This window comes from Selaginella moellendorffii, unplaced genomic scaffold (assembly GCF_000143415.4).
Source record: "Selaginella moellendorffii unplaced genomic scaffold, v1.0 SELMOscaffold_50, whole genome shotgun sequence".
Lineage (NCBI taxonomy): Eukaryota > Viridiplantae > Streptophyta > Lycopodiopsida > Selaginellales > Selaginellaceae > Selaginella > Selaginella moellendorffii.
Genome location: NW_003314311.1, coordinates 1,262,188 through 1,281,773, shown reverse-complemented (window position 1 = coordinate 1,281,773; position 19,586 = coordinate 1,262,188). Strand labels below are relative to the sequence as shown.

At 46.8% G+C, this 19,586-nt stretch overlaps 4 protein-coding genes and 1 non-coding gene across 6 annotated transcripts in view; 2 read left to right on the top strand and 3 right to left on the bottom strand.

Annotated features, from left to right (window-relative positions):
- LOC9633914 (GTP-binding protein BRASSINAZOLE INSENSITIVE PALE GREEN 2, chloroplastic) overlaps positions 1 to 273 on the bottom strand; it is a 3,566-nt gene extending 3,293 nt beyond the window's left edge. Inside the window, exon 1 of one of the 2 annotated variants that reach the window (XM_024686714.1) lies at positions 156 to 273. The gene's annotated coding sequence lies outside the window, so the exon portion shown is untranslated. The remainder of the gene's footprint in view (positions 1 to 155) is intronic. The other variant, XM_024686713.1, reaches the window with a different exon arrangement.
- A 15-nt stretch (positions 274 to 288) lies between these two features.
- Positions 289 to 3,845, top strand: LOC9648292 (pentatricopeptide repeat-containing protein At2g22070). Its single transcript, XM_024686712.1, has 3 exons — positions 289 to 3,293; positions 3,355 to 3,425; positions 3,485 to 3,845. The coding sequence occupies exon 1, from the start codon at positions 331 to 333 to the stop codon at positions 3,274 to 3,276; it is 2,946 nt and encodes a 981-aa protein (XP_024542480.1). The 5' UTR covers positions 289 to 330; the 3' UTR covers positions 3,277 to 3,293; positions 3,355 to 3,425; positions 3,485 to 3,845.
- A 219-nt stretch (positions 3,846 to 4,064) lies between these two features.
- LOC9633913 (type IV inositol polyphosphate 5-phosphatase 11) lies at positions 4,065 to 5,629 on the bottom strand. The gene is made up of 7 exons (XM_024686715.1): positions 5,494 to 5,629; positions 5,299 to 5,435; positions 5,166 to 5,242; positions 4,965 to 5,090; positions 4,626 to 4,908; positions 4,436 to 4,573; positions 4,065 to 4,384 (listed from the first exon to the last, which is right to left on the bottom strand). The coding sequence occupies exons 1-5, from the start codon at positions 5,593 to 5,595 to the stop codon at positions 4,886 to 4,888; spliced, it is 465 nt and encodes a 154-aa protein (XP_024542483.1). The 5' UTR covers positions 5,596 to 5,629; the 3' UTR covers positions 4,065 to 4,384; positions 4,436 to 4,573; positions 4,626 to 4,885.
- On the bottom strand, positions 4,109 to 4,188 carry TRNAL-UAG. Its single transcript has one exon. It is a non-coding gene; the product is annotated as a tRNA-Leu (tRNA).
- Positions 5,630 to 7,038: 1,409 nt separating the features above from the next.
- On the top strand, positions 7,039 to 13,971 carry LOC9648291 (clathrin heavy chain 1). Its single transcript, XM_024686791.1, is given in 29 exon segments — positions 7,039 to 7,083; positions 7,148 to 7,352; positions 7,434 to 7,504; positions 7,558 to 7,636; positions 7,694 to 7,821; positions 7,925 to 8,023; positions 8,121 to 8,229; positions 8,282 to 8,361; positions 8,412 to 8,639; positions 8,688 to 8,753; positions 8,804 to 8,920; positions 8,978 to 9,175; positions 9,223 to 9,339; positions 9,395 to 9,454; positions 9,504 to 9,590; positions 9,659 to 9,742; positions 9,801 to 10,052; positions 10,100 to 10,204; positions 10,254 to 10,366; positions 10,418 to 10,670; positions 10,722 to 10,858; positions 10,910 to 11,188; positions 11,238 to 12,240; positions 12,307 to 12,792; positions 12,843 to 13,013; positions 13,069 to 13,254; positions 13,307 to 13,429; positions 13,480 to 13,590; positions 13,650 to 13,971. Coding segments are annotated over 29 exon segments (5,130 nt in total). The 3' UTR covers positions 13,788 to 13,971.
- Positions 13,972 to 19,586: the final 5,615 nt, after the last annotated feature.

Below are 19,586 nucleotides of genomic sequence, written 5' to 3'. Positions count from 1 at the left end.
AAAAAAAAGAGAGAAAAAACTCCAGACACAACAATCACCGAGGATAGCATCTAGACCTCGAAATATCATCCCTCGGATGAATCGGAGGCCAAGAACGCAAGAATCCACAGGAAATCATCCAATGCAAGCGCTATGAATGCGTTTCCAGCCAGTACCTGATGAAGAATGGAAGAGCTCCCATCGCCAGCGCGAAGGCGGCGAACCCTAGCCCCACCGCCGCATTGGCGCTCCTCGACCTCGCCATCGCGAAAATGCTCTAGGGTTTATGACAAGACTTACTATAATCCCCTGTTTTTCTAGGGCTCGCGCGATCGATCGAATGTGAGGTGGATGCGATCGCGGCTCAACGATCTCGCCGCGCGCATTCGCCACTGCCGCGTCTTGGAGGAGGGCCAGGCATTGCACCGCGAGATTCTCGCTTCTAGCGGCGCCATCGATTCCACTTACTTGGCAAATCTCCTGATAGCGATGTATGCCAAGCTCTCTAGCATCGGCGACGCCAAGCGCGTCTTCGATGGGATCCAAGAGAAGAATGTCTTCTCATGGACGATGATCGTCACAGGCTTTGCCCAAAACGGGCATTACAGTGAGGCGATAGAGCACTACTGGAGAATGCTATACGACGGTGGCGCTCTCCCGGACGCTTTCATCGTGAGCTCCGTGCTAAGCTCGTGTTCTTCGCTGGGGTCTCTCGTGGAAGGAAGAAGGATCTACGAGGCTATAGCGGAGGATTCGCGGCTTTCACAGGATACCGTGGTGAGGAACTCTTTGGTGACGCTGTATGGAAAGTGTGGGAGCTTGGAGGAGGCAGCGAAGATCTTTTACAGCACTCCAAGGCCGGATGTTGTGACTTGGAACGCGATTCTTTCGGCTTGCTCGCAGCAAAAGAATGGTCGCGAGGCACTAAAGTTTGTTCAAGCGATGCAGCAGCGAGGAGTGAGGCCTCAAGCCGCGACTCTTACGTGCGTTTTGGATGCTTGCTCCAGCCAAGGTGAGTGCCAAGAAGGTGAGAGAGTTTACGAGAGTGCTGTAGCTTCTGGTTTTGTAGAGTGTGATCTTCTGCTTGGAAACTCGCTTATAACGCTGTATGGGAAATGCAGGAGGCTGGAGGATGCGAGGAGGATTTTGGATTGGATGCCTTTCAAGGACGTTGTCTCGTGGACGATCATGACTGGTGCGTATGCTCAAAATGGCCGGTTTTTGGAGGGTCTCAAGCTGCTAGAGGTGATGGACTTTGAAGGTTTTGAGCCGGATGCTGTGACTTTCGTGAGCGTTTTGGATTGCTGTGCGAACTTACAGGACTTAGTCCGTGGGAGGCTTATACACCAGCGTATCGAAGCTTGTAGTTTGGAGCTCAGCGTGACCGACTGCCTTGTCAACATGTATGGGAAGTGTGGAAGTTTGGAGGAAGGAAAGATGGTTTTTGATAGAACAGCCGGGAAGAATGCGACAGTAGGTTTGTGGAACAGCATCGTAGGATCGTATGCCCGGCTCGGGCATGGTCATCAGGCACTGCAGCTGTTTAGAGAAATGGACTTGGAGGGAATGAAGCCGGATAAGTTGAGCTTCTACGCGGCTTTTGAGGCGTGTGTATCCATCCGAGGCTTGAAAGAAGCAAGAGCACTCGACAGGAGCAGCGGAATCGAGGGTGATATTGGTTTTGAATCCGCAGTTATCAATCTCTATAGCAGAGTTGGAAGCTATGAGGATGCGATGGCGAAGTTTGAGAATATGTCTCAAAGGGACGTGGTTTCGTGGAACGGGATTATAGCAGCTTGCAATCAACAGTCTCGTCCTGCAAACTCGATAGTTATGTTTCGAAAGATGGAGCTGGAAGGACTTAGAGGTGACAGATCAACTTTCACGAGTGTTATCGAGGCCTGTGCGTGTTTACCGGATCTAACTCTCGGTCAGCTGCTTCATTACAGAATGATCACTCTGGGATGCGAGCTAGACACTGTTCTCGGCACCAATCTCATCAACATGTATTCCAGATGTGACGTTCCTGACAAGGCAATCGAAGTTTTCGACGCCATGCACAACAAGTCAGTGGTTGTCTGGACCGCGATGATCGCAGCTCATTCTCAGCAGGGACAGGGACTGGAAGCTCTTGAGCTCTTCAAAAGAATGGACATAGAAGGAGTGAGAGCTGACAAGGTAGCGTTTTCACTCGTTCTCGACGTTTGTGCTAACTTGGCCGCGCTAGCTCAAGCCAGGATTCTTCATGCCACTGTTGCCGGGACGGAGCTCGAGCAGGACATGGTTGTGAAGAACACGCTGGTAAACATGTATGGGAAGTGTGGGAAGCTGAACGAAGCAAGGCAGGTCTTTGAGAAGATGGCTTCCAAGGACATGGTTTCGTGGACTTCGATCATAGCAGCGTATGCTCAACAGGGAAGTGCCAGTGCTGCTTTCGAGCTCTTCCACGCGATGCAGCAGGCCGGAGAGGCCATCGACACCGTGATCTTCGTCAAAGTTATGAGCGGATGCAACCATGCCGGGCTGCTCAAGGATGCTCGCAACTGGTTCGTCTCAATGCTCCAAGACTATGGCCTCTCTCCAGTGAACGAGAACTACGCTTGCATTCTCGACTTGCTGGGGAGGCTGGGACAGCTCCAGGACGTGGAGGACTTGCTAGAAAACATGACGCTGGAGCCGGACTTTATCGCTTGGATGAGTTTTCTCAACGCTTGCAAAGTCCACAAGGATATGAAACGGGGTGTCCGAGCAGCTCAGCGGCTTGTCCAGCTAAACCGGAGGAACTCGGCTTCTTACGTGCTACTTTCGGACATCCACGCAGTGTGTGGGAAGTTTGATGCCGCCGCGAAGCTGAGGAGACGGATTGGTCGTGACTGCGGAAAGAAAGTCCCCGGTTTGAGCTGGATCGAGATCAAGGACAAGGTCCATAAGTTTGCTTCCGGAAGCAGGACTCATCCTCGAAACGACGAGATCTTCGCAGAGCTGCAGAGACTCGGGGTGCTGATGAGAGAGGCCGGCTATGTTCCAGACACGGAGGTGGTGTTGATGGACGTGGAAGAGGAGGAGAAAGAGCAAGTTCTTTGCTATCATAGCGAGAAGCAAGCTATGGCTTTTGGCTTGATATCGACACCGAGTGGAACTCCTCTCCGGGTGGTGAAAAATCTCCGGGTTTGCACCGATTGTCACACGGCTACCAAGTTCATCTCCAAGATCACAGGGAGGCAAATCACAGTGAGAGACGCCAACCGGTTTCACGAGTTCAAAGACGGGTTTTGCTCATGCAAGGACTACTGGTAGTGAAAGAGCTCCTCGAGGTAATTGCACTTCTTTTAAGTTTTTTCCATTTTGATTCACTTGGTTTTGGCCATTTGGCAGAAGCTACTTATGCCACTTACAAGGACACTTGTCGTGCTTGGAGCTCGAGCGCGAAAGCTTGGAGTTTAGAGGTGAAGTGGTGTGAGCTCTCTCGATTGAATCTAAAAGTTCTCAAGGTTTGTTTCTCCAGGTTTTGATTGTCCATGGAAAAGTCACTCCCAGACGCTCAGAAGAATGCCTCGCCAGTAGCGCCAGAGGCGAAGGATTGCCGCAAAGAAAAGAAAGATGTGGATCCAGCAGCAGCCAAGGACGAGCCCAAGAGCTACACGCATCAAGGTAATGCTGACACTAGCAGCACGAACTCTCCGAGTGATATCCTCGTCTTCCAACGTACCGTCGCGAAGACTGACTCTTCTCTCGAGTAGCGAAAGCTCACATCAGTTGGTGAGAAGAAAAAAAATCGATCTTTGAGTGATCGATCGATGGGATCGTGAAGTTTTCTAGCTTGGTTGGAAGAAGAATGTGTGATCCATGATGGATTCTTCTCGAGAGTAGCAAAAGCTCACATTGGTGTCCTCTCTGATAGCTTCTGCTGCTTCTCTCTGTTAGCTTGTGCTGGTACTCCTTTGTATTTGCAGCTACAATGGTAAAAATGTAGAGGAAAAAAGTTCGAGCGTGATTGATCCATGGTATCGTGAAGATTTCTAGCTTTGTTAATGATCGATCGATCGATGCAAAAAGGAGAAGTTCAATGAATTAGGTTATTGCAAAAAATGAGAAAAAAAAAAATTGTTCCATATAACAACGAAGTTATTGACAGCTGTGGGATTTGAACCCACGCCCTAACGGATTGGAGCCTAAATCCAACGCCTTAGACCACTCGGCCAAACTGTCAAGTCATGCTTCTGGGCTACGCGGAAAAACACAAGGCCTGTTATAGCGAAATGCTTAGTGCTAGCACAGCCTTGACAGGCCGGTGGTCGGAGCTCCTCATCGAATCTATGGAAGCGTAGTCGTGAACGTTGGCGGTGACCCATCCCGTGTCCTTTACTTTGAAGAGGATTCTATCCGTCCACGAGGGAACTCTCTCCTGGATTGTAGATCAAAGTTTCGATTTTGGAGAAGAAATGAAGAACAGTACCTTCGCACTAGTGTCGTAGTTGTCCGTGCCAACGTCGTATTTGTAAGTTGGTCTGAAAGTTAGCGGGCCTTCGCGAAAGCCAGTGAAGATCCTCCCGTGTCGGGCTTCTCGAGAGAGCTGGTCTCTCGACCACAAGAGCTGGAAAAACCATAATGGTTCCAAGGACGAGATATGAATGGAAAGAAAATACCTTTTCCAAGTTGTTCTTGATCAAAACTCCCACGGAGTTTCTATGCCCGACGACCCTGTAGTTTAAATCTCCCACCCAGATGACCAGGTCCGACTCCTCCACTGCGTTTGCGTTCTTGAAGGGCTGTTGCTGCCGCTCCTTGAAAGCAAAGTCGTCTGCCACAATGCCGGTGGTTGTTTGTAGGCACGCGCAGACGGTGGAAGAGTATGGCCTCGCAAAAACGTTCTGGCATATCCGTGTGTATTGAGAGTTTCTTGCCTCTACATTGCCTTCGTGAGCTGCACTGGAGCGTTGGAAACAGGATTAGGATGAAAGGCGATTCTACTCAAAGGGGCTTACGAGCAAGATGGCAAGAGAGGAACAAGAATGTGAGCTCCCTGTAACGTAACGTGACCGCCGTGGCTCCTTTCTGGCGGCCTATTACTCCTCCAAATCCTCCAACTCCAACTTTGTCACTTCTACAATCTGACAAAAGAGATTAAAAACCAAAGATCCAAAGATCCATGAGAAAAAGTTCGGCTTTAGTTTGGTACACTTTACCTGACATGAATGGCAACAGTGTAATCTTCACGAAAACAAAGAGCTGCAAGGATGCCATGATTGAGGAGGCAACCAGGCTAGACAAAAAGAGAGAATGAAAAATTAAACTGTGGAAAATCTGTGAGCTTCTTACCAGTAGCTTTCGCCGAGAACCTCCAAGAAAAACGAGTCTACGTAGCTGCTTGGAGCTTCTTGAAGTCCAATCACGTACAAATCGTACTTTCTGCCACTGGAGTCATCCAGAAGCCTTGCAAGATCATATCGAGGAATCTAGAAGCAAAAGGAAAACCTGTAAGAATGAACGATGTAAAAGAGCAAAAAGTGATACCTTCCCGTTCATGTTCCAAGTGACAACGTAGATTTCCAGGCCTTCCCTTTTCTCGCTTCTGAATTCCACTTGAGGAGCTCTTTGCTGCAAAAACGGCTTCATCTCCGAAAGATCATCTCCAAACCGAGCATCAATTTTTTCCCTGTGCGAGACAACATACTCCAGCGAGTCTGGTCTGCCCGTTGTCGAAGGCACTGCCGACTCCTCATCGATCAAAATTCTGAGAGCCTCCGCATCCTCCATCTGTATGACATCCAGAAGCCTTGGACGAAGCTTTGTCCACCGGTGTGCCATCCGCGAACAGAGATCGTCACAGCAGTCGTAGCAACAGGCCGAGCAGGAGCAGTTCCCCATCACATCACCACACTTCTCTCGCCATTGCTCGCAGCTTCCAACTTCGCTTCCAGCATCTCTCACGCCGAAGAAAACCAAACTCTCCTCTTTCTCCTCCAAGGCCGGCTGGAACTACTCTCTCTTCTGGGGCCGGCTTTTGTGATCTAGACCCGATTCGAGCGCAGCAAACGCGAGGAGCCTCTAGCGAAATGCGACAAACAGCCGAGAATCCTGCTCCTAGTTATAGACAAAGCCGAAAGGTAGACCACAGTGTACGTATGAAAAACCTTCAGAAGAAGATAGAAAAAGTAAAAACAACGAAGGAAAAACAAGAGCAAGGAGTTCCGTAGCGTACCTCTTTCAGGTGCCTCCCAGAGTAGCCAGGATCCAGCGACGGTATTCTCCCTGGTTTTTCATGGTCTTTCTCCACACATATGACGCATCAATGAGGGTCATTCATTGGAAAGAAAGCCGTCGCCATCGTCTGGGTGTTCAATGGGACACCTAGCAAAGCGACCGAGAAGAAAAAAAAAACAAAAAAACAACGTGAGAGAGAACGAACGAGGAGAAAAAAAATCGGAAATATCTCCTTCATTGGCCGTGATCTCTCTCATCTTTCTTCCTTAAACTCTCTAAAGTTTCTCACGAATCTCATCTCTCTCGTTTTTTTTTTTTGGCTAAGTTCTCTCACAAATGTAAATTATCTCAGTCGCTTTCGCGATTCTAATGCAGCAGCCAGCGTCCCAAAGAGAGCAAATGACGAGATTCAAGCGCCATCACTGTCTGTGGCGTAATGCCATCGCCAGATCTCTTTTTCTTCGTCCCCAATCTTTTCTTTCGCTCTTTCTTTCTATTCTATTTGCTCTGGGCAAGATCACTCACCTCCAGGCGCCATGGAATCCTCGAAAAAAGAAGCTTCTTTGCTCGCGCCAGCAGCACTGGCGGCGCTGCGCCTCCATTCCTCGAAATCCGTCCAACGGCCTAAATGACCTAATCAATGGCCACCGCAGGACGACAAATCCTTTTTATCAACGCCGAGTTTTGGCGCGCACGATCGTGGAATATACCCCAGGAAATTTGAAACGGGCATCTCTTGTTTTAACTGGAGAATCTTCCCTCTCTTCTTGGCGCCTTCCGTGCCCTTGTCGTACGAGCCCTATGGCGTTTTGGTTCTCGGCTCGAGCGCTCTAGCTAGGGTTCTTGTGGCGCGCGATGACGGCAACGGGAGCGCCAATCGTGACTAAGGAGATCGTATCGGTGAGTTCTCGATCTGATCGCTCCAGCTTGATGGATCCAGCTGAGTTTTTGTGTGGAAATGTAGCTCACGGGGCTTGGGATCGGGGCTCAGTTTGTGGGATTTTCTTTCGTCACCATGGAATCCGAGAAATATATCTGTGTCAGGGAGACTTCGCCACAGAACAGTCTCATGATTGTGGATTTGAGCGTACCAAAGCAACCGTTGCGTCGGCCGATCGCCGCGGATTCGGCTTTGATGAATCCTTTGGGAAAAGTTCTCGCTCTTAGAGGTAACCACAGCTCAATTCTAGCGTTTTCTCTAACATTTTTCTCATTCTGTTTTTTTTTTTTTTTTTTGTGGGTGTTGATAGCACAAGAGCAGCTACAAGTTTTTAACCTTGACACCAAGGCCAAGCTAAAAGCTTATCAAATGAACGAACAGGTCTGTCTGCACGCTGGTGTTATGCTTCTCACCTCATGCTACGTTATGTGAAGATCGTCTTTTGGAAATGGATCACACCGAAAATCATTGGACTGGTGACACAGGATGCGGTTTATCACTGGTCTATTGAAGGTTAGTGTTTTTCTATGATCAGTTTGGTTATTTCCTTTTATTTTTTTCCTGAGTCAGGGCCGCCTGAGCCGGTGAAGATGTTTGAGAGAGCGGCCAATTTGAATGGCCACCAGATCATCAATTATCGCTGTGACCCCACTGAGAAATGGCTTGTTTTGATCGGGATTGCTCCAGGCCCTCCGGAGGTACGCTTCGTTCTTCTAGAGGCAACCTTTCACAGAACACGGTGCCTTGGAACCATCCACTTGTAGCAATTTCTTCACTGCTAACGTCAACTTCTATCTGCAGCGTCCTCAACTAGTGAAAGGAAATATGCAGATTTATTCCGTAGACCAAAAGCGAAGTCAGTCACTTGAAGCTCATGCTGCGGCATTTGGATCTTTCAAGGTAATTGCAGATACCGGGCCTAAGGCACGCAATGAAAGGCTGTAAGTATATTGATACCATATCTTGACATTATCTAAAGGAGTTTATGCTTCTACAGTTTGCCGCAAATGACGCTGCATCTGTTATTATATCTTTTGCATCAAAGAACTATTCCGGGGCCCAGGTTGTGTCAAAGCTGCATGTAATCGAACTTGGCGCACAGACAGGTTTCATTCATTTTAATACTAGTTTTCTACGTATTAAGCGAGTTGCTTGCAGGTAAGGTTGGGTTTGGGAAAAAACAGGCCGAGCTCTTTTTTCCTCCCGAATTCGCTGACGACTTTCCCATTGCAATTCAGGTATATAAGGCTCATAGCTCGTAAACGTTACGTCTTCTTTTTTTGTTCAGATGTCTCAAAAGTATGGTGTTATCTATGTCCTCTCGAAAATGGGACTTCTTTTTGTCTATGATTTGGAGACCGCTGTTGCCGTGTATAGGAATCGTATCAGCGTAGATCCCTTTTTCATTTCTGCTGACGCTCCTTCAAATGGAGGTTTTTATGCTGTGAACAAACGCGGCCAAGTTCTCATGGGCACAATCAATGAGACGACAATTATTTCTTTCATCAGCGATCAGGTAGCGCAAAACGTTCAACAAAAGAAGCATTCATTTGTGATTTTACAGCTAAAAAATATGGACCTTGCAGTAAGCCTTGCAAAGCGAGCGAACCTCCCTGGAGCTGAAAAACTCGTAATCGTTGGTTCAACATTATTTTCCGTTTTTGAGTGATGTTTCTGTAGGTCGTGCAAAGATTTCACGAGCTAGTTTCGCAAACCAAGTACAGAGAAGCAGCAGACTTGGCCGCCGAGTCTCCTCAAGGTGTTCTTCGGACTCCTGAAACTGTTGCAAAACTTCAGGTGGGCATCACATTATCATGGTTACCCTTATAACATTCATTAGTTTGATGTTGGCAGCTGATCACTGTTCCACCTGGGCAAACTTCTCCCTTGCTTCAATATTTTGGCACCTTGTTAACGAAAGGTCGCTTAAATGCATTCGAATCTTTGGAGTTGTCTCGACTGGTTGTAAGTCAGAGCAAGAAACATCTGCTGGAAAACTGGTTAGCGGAGGACAAGCTGGAGTGTACAGAAGATCTGGGGAACCTCATCAGGGTATGCTTGATTTACTTTATTTCTATAGTCTTTAATGATTCTAGCAGGCGGTTGATGCCGAAATGGCCCTGAAAGTTTACATTAAGGCCCGAGCAACGGCAAAAGTTATTGCTGGATTTGCCGAGAGAAGGGAATTTGATAAGATATTAATCTACTCCAAGCAGGTTTTAATATCGCTGATATCATAGTTCTTGTATGAACTCTTACATTGAACGCCAGGTTAACTACACGCCAGACTATCTTTTCTTGTTGCAATCAGTATTAGCCATCGATCCGCAGGTAGATTCACGATTCGTTGTGGTCCTCATCTAAGAATTACTCTGTGCAGGCTGCAGTAAATTTTGCGTTGATTTTATCTAAAATGGACGGTGGCTGTCCAGTTGATTACAACATCATCATTGAATTATTTCTCCAGGTATGTTCTCTGTTTCTCCTTTGAAAAGAAATACAATGATGAACCAACATTTTAGGTGTTCTTTACAGCGCAACATGATCCGGGAAACTACCGCTTTTCTTTTAGATGTGTTGAAGGAAAATCTTCCGGAACACGGGATGCTTCAAACAAAGGTCTTGTATTTTCCATTTAGTGAGCATTTGTTCATATATTCACAAGACACGTATGCAGGTTCTCGAGATCAACCTGTTGACATTTCCTAATGTGGCAGAGGCCATCATGGCAAATGGTGTTTTCAGCCACTATGACCGATCTCGCATTGCTCAGCTTTGCGAAAAGTCTGGGCTTTTCATGAGAGCACTTCAGGCACATCTAGTGTTTAAAATATTTCACTGACAGTAAAAAAACTATTTCTTGCAGCATTACACAGAGTTGACGGACATAAAAAGAGTCATAATAAACACCCATACGATGGATGGTCAGGTAAGCAGTTTTCAGATGCTTAGATTAAGTTTGACATGGTAGTGCAGGCATTAGTCGAGTTCTTTGGCACACTTTCAAAAGACTGGGCGTTGGATTGCATGAAAGAATTGCTTCTGATTGATATGCGACAGAATTTGCAGATCGTCGTGCAGGTACTTCTGGCAAAATATTTTGTGCTTTGACAGTCTTGCCCGTTTTCAGGTGGCCAAAGAATATGCAGAGCAACTTGGAGTCGAACATTGTATTGACTTGTTTGAGCAGTTTAGATGCTATGAAGGCATATTTTTCTTCCTGGGAGCGCAACTTGCAAAAAGGTGAGTAACGATGGTTCTTCATTCTATTACCGTAACACGTCTAGTCTCCAGTGAGGACGCCAACGTTCACTTTAAGTACATCGAAGCAGCTGCTAAAATTGGTCAGCTGAAAGAAGTGGAACGTGCAACAAGGGAATCGAAGTTCTACGATGCAGAGCGAGCTAGGAATTTTCTCATGGAAATACAGCTTCCAGATGCCCGTCCATTGATAAACGTCTGCGACCGCTTTGGATTTATCCCCGAACTGACACATTATCTATACTCAAAGAACATGCTCCGCTACATTGAAGGCTACGTTCAAAAGGTAAATCATCTCTTCGTTTTCCTAAAAATTCAACTATGCGTTATCGTACAGGTAAACCCAGGAAATGCACCACTAGTTGTCGGCCAGCTTCTTGAGGAAGATTGTCAAGAAGATTTTATCAAGAATTTGGTGTTTTCTATCCGGTCTCTTGTTCCCGTAGAACCACTTGTGGCCGAGTGTCAGAAACGGTGAGCTATATATTTACATTATTTCTTTGCATTGTCTAATTTGTGAAGCAGGAATCGACTGAGGTTGCTCACTCCATTTTTGGAGAACCTGGTCTCTGAGGGAAGCAAAGACGTAGCTGTGCATAATGCCCTTGCTAAGATTGCTGTGGATACAAGCAACAACCCTGAACATTTTCTCACCACCAATCCTTACTATGATTCTCAAGTCGTGGGAAAGTACTGTGAGAATCGGGATCCTACGCTGGCTGTTATTGCATACCATCGGGGCCAGTGTGATGACGATTTGATACATGTAACAAACAGAAACTCGCTATTCAAAGTTCAAGCAAGGTATGCTCTACTCGGTTTTGCATTAATCAGCTGTTAACTTCTTTTTCAGATATGTTGTGGAGCGCATGGATCCCGAACTCTGGGCAAAGCTTCTCAATCCAGACAACTTTTATAGACGGCAGTTTATTGATCAAATCGTTTCTACCGCTCTACCTGATACTCGAAGCCCCGATCAAGTCTCAGCTGCTGTGAAAGCTTTTATGCTAGCGGACCTTCCGCACGAGCTGATAGAGCTTCTTGAGAAAATTGTGCTCCAAAACTCGGCATTCAGCGACAATCCAAACCTGCAGAACCTCCTTATACTCACGGCCATCAAAGCAGATAAGTCTCGAGTTATGGACTACGTAAATCGTTTGGACAACTTCGACGGTCCTGCAGTGGGGGAGATTGCTGTCGGTGCGGAACTCTATGAAGAAGCATTCACGGTTTTCAAAAAGTTTTCCCTGCACACCCAAGCCGTCAACGTTCTTCTCGAGAACTTGCAAAGCATCGGGCGAGGTGTTGACTTTGCAAACAGGGTGGAAGAAGCAGATGTTTGGAGGCAAGTCGCCAAAGCTCAACTCAAAATTGGAGCGGTGGCTGAGGCTATCGATTCGTTCACTCGTGCAAAGGACACGACGCACTTCAGTGAAGTTATCAAGGCAGCAGAGGAGGTCAAAGCTTATGATGATCTTGTGAAGTACCTCCTGATGGTCCGGAAGAGCATCAAAGAGCCAAAAGTCGACTCGGAGCTGATATACGCCTATGCAATGTCAGATCAACTGAGCGACATCGAAGATTTTCTCCTCCAGCCGCACGTCGCCAACTTACCGAGCGTTGGCGAAAGGCTCTACGAGGATGGTGCTTATCAGGCTGCCAGAATCATCTTCACTCAGACTTCCAACTGGGGCCAGCTGGCGACGACGCTCATAAAACTGAAGCTGTTCCAGGACGCTGTGGATGCATCCAGGAAAGCTGACAACTCCAGAGTATGGAAAGAGGTCTGTTTTGCTTGTGTTGATGCGGAGGAGTTTAGGCTCGCGCAGATTTGTGGACTGCACGTTATTGTCCAGGTACGTTTTTGTTTGCTTTTGTTCTCTTCTATCTTATTGCTGAGTTTCATACTTGTAAAAATTCAGGTAGACGACCTTGAGGAAGTCAGTGACTACTATCAGAAACACGAAAGGTGGAAAGAGCTTATTGCGTTGATGGAGAGCGGCTTGGGACTAGAACGCGCACACATGGGAATTTTTACTGAGCTAGGAGTGCTGTATGCGAAGTATCTTCCCGACAAGCTTATGGAGCACTTGAAGCTATTCAGCGCTCGCGTCAACATCCCCAAGCTTATTCGAGCGTGCAGCGAGCAACAGCACTGGAAGGAGCTAACCTTCCTTTACATACAGTACGACGAGTTTGACAATGCTGCAGCGACTATGATAGCTCATTCTCCAGAAGCTTGGGATCACACGCAGTTTAAAGATATCGCTGTGAAGATGGCGAAGATTGAATTATACTACCGGGCTATCACGTTTTATCTCGAAGAACATCCAGATCTTCTCAACGATCTGTTGCTTGTCCTGTCTTCTCGTGTCGATCATACACAAGTGGTGAATCTTCTCAGAAAGGTACAAGGCGTTCTTTGGCTGTTTATCTTAATCTATGTTTTCTGCTGCAGGCTGGTCACTTGCCTATGATAAAACCATACCTGGTGTCGGTTCAAAGCCACAACCTTAGCGCAGTGAACGAAGCACTCAATGCGTTGTATGTCGAGGAAGAAGAGTTTGACAAACTGCGGGAGTCTATCGAAATGTATGACACGTTTGATCAAATCTCGCTAGCTCAACAAGTAAGAAATCTTCGTTCTTCTAGATAGAATTCCTCATATCATCGTTTCCTTGCAGATTGAAAAACATGAGCTACTGGAATTTCGTCGCATCGCAGCTTTCATCTACAACAAGGCTGGAAGGTGGCGGCAGTCTGTAGAGCTTTCAAAAAAGGACGAGCTGTACAAGGATGCCATGGAAACTTGCTCGGAGTCTGGGGATGGAATGCTAACCGAAGAGCTACTCACATTCTTTGTCGAGCAAGTAAGTTGATTTCTCGCATACATCATTTATAAAACTAAACTTTGGCCTCCAGGGGAGACGGGATTGTTTTGCCGCTTGCCTATACATTTGCTACGATCTTGTAAGAGCCGATGTGGCCTTGGAGCTGGCATGGATGCACAAAATGCTGGATTATGTCGTCCCCTATATGATCCAGGTATCGTTTTCCTCGAAAAGGCCTTGTCATGGAACTTAGATATCTTTCAGTTCATAAGGGAGTACACAAACAAGGTAGACGAGCTCATGAAGGACAAGTATGACTCTCTCCAAGAGCTGCGCTCCAAGTCTAGCGAAGACAAAGATATGCTCTCCAAACAAGTATGTTTTACTTGTTTTCACTGCCATCTCTGGACTTGACATGGTTGTGTGTGATGTAGAACTTGTACGCGCAGCTTCTTCCACTGGCACTGCCGGGACCGACCGCTCCCGGAATGTATGAAATCCCGTATGGAATGTCTCCGCCGCCACCGCCGCCTTCCACTTCTTTCGCTGGTATGCCACCGATGAGCTTCTAACTTGAAACTTCGCCCGAGAGCATCGAGAGAGGAATTCCAGACCTCGTTTCCTAGACCCAAGGCCAAGTTATCCAAAAGAAGAGGTGGTGATCACTAAGAATAGATAGAATCCGGAGTTTTAAAATTGTTTCCAGTTTATAAGCTAGCTGGCCAAGAAATTATCAAACTGAACAACTCGACAAACTTGGACTGGACAAAAGAATAGTGGCTAAGAAACCAAATATGACTTGATGAAACATGGAGCCTTCCCACGTAGCACGACAAACTTGGACTGGACAAAAGATTTGATCAAGGTGTTTTGCACGTCAATGCCGCGACTATGACTTTCTAGCACCAAGATTGTGTAGGGAACTCTCCTTCGAGCATACCTGGGAGTCCTGGCCCAGTTGCCTCAATGGCGTAAAGGGCTACTGGAACGACCTTGACCATGTATCTTTTCTCTCCAGACTGTAACCACATTGTTATGTGTATGCCTTTGTTTTGATCACAGGTTCCCTGTTATAGAGGCATTGTTGCAACGGCCAAACACCGTGACTTGCGTCTTAGACAAATTGACTTGCATGCCTGCCCGTATTAAAGAGTCGCTGCATGGCGCGGTATCCGGTGCCACTAGAAGAAGATCATTGGCATACAGGACGAGAAACAGATGCATTCCCAGAGAGTTGTTAGGTTCGATCATGGTTTCGAGCGCCCCGATGTAAATGGCAAAAAGGTTGGAGACAATGGGCATCCCTGCCTAACCCCACTTGTGAAAGGAACCGTGTCCCCTCTGGAGCTTCACTAATCGGTACAGCTCGACAACCACAGCAATCAATGGTGTCGGAGCGTCCAGTTCCAAGAGCTGGGAGATCAAAAGGTGGCGAGGTACCAGGTAGAAGGCCTTAGCAAATCCAGCACCAGTCTCAGAAGTTCCATTAAAATGTGCAGGGTGACGATGTGATCCAGACAGGAGTGTATTGAGTATGAGCGGTATTCCATGGAACGCCTTCAGAGATGCGACTTTGGCTTCCATCAATGCGAACAACTGGCTGACGCACACTTCCGGTTCTGACAATGGATCCATCACATAGCATCCTCTTTGGACGATTTGCAGCCCGGGCCGGGCCTGTGAAGTGCCTCGTCTCAGATTCCTTCAGCAGTTGGTCACAGAACGTAAGAGTCGCTCTCTGGTGCAGTAGCACAATCATTGGACGAAGCTTTCTACTATCACCTGCCTTTGCTCGCCTCCAAAGGCTACTACCCTCTCAAAAGTAAGCAATTTGATGTAACTTATGGTTGCAATGCTTCTACCACCAGATCCGCACAAATCCAGCCCGATTACGTTTTGGCCTCGGTCCTTACCGCTCCAGCCGTGCCAGGTTCCTCTTATTTTCTAACAAGTGGGTCCCTCTATACACCTTTTGTTTCTGCTGCGAAAGAGGACCTTTTGCTTTCTGATTAACAGCGTCGAGGAGCTCGAGCAGGCTCTTGTCAATGCACACAGGTCTGAGGCTATTGAATCCCTTCAACCAAATGTTGAGTTACAACGAGGTCCAAATTTTGCGAATACTTACCAGTTCCCAGGCTTTCCTGCAACCATCTCTAAGCTCCCAAATTTTCTCCTTTGTCCGCAATCCCAGCTCACCCTTGATCATCCCACGAACAACCCTTGCAGAATATTTCCCGAGTTTACAAGACTCCTCCAGCAGCTCAATAGAACCATACCTGCGGATGATTCAATCTCTTGGTTTCTTAAATCTGGGAAACAACAATTACTTGGATTTCATACTCACGCTTGGCTTTCAGCAGGTCCACTGAGAAAGCGAAGCACATACTGCAGAAAGTTTGAGTTTGATGCAAAGCGTTTGTACATTCATGCCCTACCTTTTGTACCTACGGCTGCACTGCATCTTTCGCAAAAAACAAAGCCAGCAACATCTGAACAAAAATCTATTTACATAAAAATCTATTTACATAAAAATCTATTTACATAAAAATCTATTTACATAAAAATCTATTTACAAAAATCTATTTACATAAAAATTTATTTACATAAAAATCTATTTACATAATAATCTATTTACATAAAATGTATTTACATAAAATCTATTTACATAAAAATCTATTTACATAAAAATCTATTTACATAAAAATCTATTTACATAAAATCTATTTACATAAAAATCTATTTACATAAAATCTATTTACATAAAAATCTATTTACATAAAATCTATTTACATAAAAATCTATTTACATAAAATCTATTTACATAGGTGTGAAGCTGATCATAGGAGTACTCATCATCAATCCCCACTACAGGGGTCAACTTTTGGTCACGTGGCTCTAGCAGTCAGACCACATAAAAACCCTTGTCAGCCTCATCAGTTGCAAGATTAATCACCTTTGCACGAAATAAAAAGAAAATAGTTCTAAGAAACAAAACAAAGAAAAACATATCAGAAAAGTATTTGTTCCCAGAAACTTAAATATGGCGGCACACTTGGCCATTTGCTTTGCTTTCCCATTCATCTGGGTACCCACTCTTTTGCAAGTGCTGTTTAAAATGCCTTAAGCGCCCCTATTCAACATAAATCAGACTCTCCATAAATCTCCTTCAATTGTGCTTCTTAAAAATCTAGAAAAGAGAATTTTAAGAGCGGAAACTTTAGTTAGCTATGAATGTATATTGAAGTTATTAAGATCCATATACCAAGATCAGCCAGCCGGTTCTCAATCAAAATATTCCCCTTCCTTAATAATACTTCTGGCACCATCCAAATGCAGATTTTATTAAATGGCGCAAAAAATGTTATCAAGGAAAAAGAATATTTCAATCAAAAGTTAATTAGCTGATCTTAGTACATAGACCTTAGCAACTTTAGTACACTTCCATACCTAATTAGGATTTTCACATTTAAACTTGCCTTGGAATGCACAAGAATTTATACAAGATCTTTGCTATGTGTGCAATGTCTGTCAACGACCACCAAGCACGCCGCTTCAGCGCCTTGTCGCAAATGAGAGGGCAGAAGAGAATCTTAATGTTAGGGCATGAGGCAGCTGAAGAAGAGCAACGACAAGGCGAGGCGCGGTGCTGCAATGAAGAAGCTGAAGAAGAGCAACGACAAGGCGAGGCGTGTTGTGAGAGGTTTGGAGGGTGAATCAGAAATCAGTGCGGCTGGCAAGGCCTTGATCGGTCTGCCACGCCTGGACATTGCAGTGAGGGGGAAGGAGTGTGTGCTTTTGCTCTTGACGGAGGAGTCTGACGACGATCTCTCGTGGCCGCCGGTGCTGGCTTGGTATCCAGAGGAGCAACTGGTAGGAATTGTGTCAAACAGGTTGTTGCCGCGGGACTTCATTCCTATGGCCTCCTGCTCGGGCCTCCTCTGTGGCTTTCACAGAGAGGACGTCTTGTCTGACTGGCTGCCGGGATGGCCACGATGCCCGCTGCGGGTGGCCGTGTGCAACCCTCGCACGGGATTCCAACTAGAGCTCCCCGTTCTAAACGTGAGCGACAGCGCCAACGATCCAGCATCGGCGCACCGCTTGGGTCAGATCAAGCTGGAAATGCGAGGCAACCAGGAGCAATTTAGCATTCACGTCCTCTGCACAGCACGCGGAGTTCACACCGTTTACACTTGGCACTCGAGCTCCCAAGCCTGGGGATCGTCAACTAGTAGCGGGATACCGACGGGGAATCTTGCTGGGGAGCTCATATTTCGGGATAGCAAGTTGCAGGCTTATGATCTTCACTCTGAAGCCTGGACCGCAATTCCAATTCCAGGTGCCAAAGCCTGGAACGACTTCCCGCTGCCACAAGGTTTTGAAGGCTACTCTTACCACAGAGTGGATCCTTTCCGGTACGCACACAAGGTGATAGTGGTCGGCCAGTGCGAAAATAAATTACCTGGGGGCATTGTATTGCTGGAACTGGAAGGAGGAGGAGGCGGGCCTCCGGTGTGGAGGCCGGTAGCGTGGGCAACCGCCGACCAGTTTGCAGATTTTGGGACACCGCCTCCAGCATATTTAGTCGACTGGCCTCTTCAAGGTGGCGATTTGGTAGTCATGCGCGCAGCAACATGCTCGATGCTGGATAAGCCCGTAGCTCTCCATCTCAAGCATCATAATTGGCTGGAACTTCCCGCAAGCGTGTGCCGCCTCAATCTCCAGGCCGTCTGCGTCTACAACCCGTAGAACTCGACGTCAAAAGGAGAAAGAAAGAGCACGAGGTGTGGAGCTGCTTTGTGTGTGGGGGTTGGGGAGGGACGGGGGGACCTGCACAAGCATCGGCAAGCGCAACCTCCAGGACCCTCGGTCTGGCTTTAGCCGCTAGCAGGAAGAAGCGACGGTCTTGAACCATAATCTGGTATATAGTTCACTGCTCTTCAAGTGGACCATATGGAAGAGGTACACACCATTGCGCTCGCTTGGTTTTGTGTAGCATTAGGTAGCATCATGTCTTGTATGTACACCAACAGAGATTGCTGCCGTAGCAATGCTTTGGTCAGTGGCTGGATATTTTATGCAAACAGAGCATATAATTGTATCGGATTTCAAAATGCGTGCCTTTACTGATCAAGTCTGTAAGCTTCTGGCTGATCTGATACATAATTCATCGCTAGTTCTTGCGGAAGGATGTCGAACTCGGAAAATACTGACCGAGAGGTAAATCTTTTTTCCATTTGAGTTTGGAGGATGTTAACCGCTGAATATGGTTTTACCGCCTCCATGTTCACGAAGATATCAGAACTCTTGCTGGTGCCTGAGATGTCCGAGAGTTGCAGGTATGACTATTCAAGACCCATCTCCATTCAAGGTACTAGTTGGATTTCTTGTGACAGATCATGCCGGTGACCATTGCAAATGGAGTTGCCTCTTGATGAAAGATTTCCTTGAGGCCGTTGCGAAGGGACTCTTCAAGAAAGTAAAGAAGAACGCCAACGCATTCATTCGATAACTTCAAGCGGATTCAGGTGTTGTCCCCAGGTCGAGCCACTCAGAGTCAATGTGCTCTTCCAGGCAAGCAGCGTCCAGGCAAACAAAAAGATTCAAGCACTTACGATACTTTGTGGACATCGAAAATGCTAGCAAGAAGCACAGAAAGACGCACAATCTCGTTCAACAGGGGCCAAAGGATGGAAGATGGGATTTGGATGATATTAAACTGGGACACATCACTCTCATTGTGCTTTCTAGGTGCCTGCGCGAGCCTGAAAGTAGGAGCTACACAGGCAGGTCCCTGGATTGGAGCAACGGGGAACAGGTATGCAAATGCGGGGGCATGCACTGAAGGGCTTTAAGATAATGGGCATCACTGAAGGTCTTTAAGATAATGGGCATCTCGAGCTTGGAAATTGGAAACCACAGTCCGCTAAATCGGGATATGGACCCAGCCCTCAAAGAACAGAGTAGTAAGCATGAATGCGAAAGGTGGGAGTTTGCTTGCAACTTGCTAAGAATATGCTCCAAAACAAATCTGCTGTTGCCGTGTACAGCAGCAAAAGATTTCAAGCAGATGGTTGAAATCTTGTTCTGTCTGATACGTCTACCTTATCCCGCACAAGTCAACTGCCGACTGTAAGGCCAACGGCTGCTTCGTACCCGCCCAGTCAACGCGTGGGCAACTGGTCCACGTCTTTGACTGGGGGGTCAACGGCGAAGTTTCATGCTGAGGGAAGGCCCCCTCTGCAACCCCAAGACTTGCAGCCCATCTTTACGACGACAGAGAAAACACAACATTTCCAAGGGCGACTTACATTTGACACAGCCTCTTGTTGACATATATGATCAGCATTCAGCACCGAGGTCCTTGTTTCATA

Coding starts and splice junctions, on each gene's coding strand:
- LOC9648292 (XM_024686712.1), top strand. CDS start 331: ATGCGATCGCGGCTCAACGATCTCGCCGCGCGCATTCGCCACTGCCGC.
- LOC9633913 (XM_024686715.1), bottom strand. CDS start 5,595: ATGAAGCCGTTTTTGCAGCAAAGAGCTCCTCAAGTGGAATTCAGAAGC. Junction 5,243..5,298: donor GTTCTCGGCGAAAGCTACTG/GTAAGAAGCTCA, acceptor CTTTTTGTCTAG/CCTGGTTGCCTCCTCAATCA. Junction 5,091..5,165: donor ACTGTTGCCATTCATGTCAG/GTAAAGTGTACC, acceptor CTCTTTTGTCAG/ATTGTAGAAGTGACAAAGTT.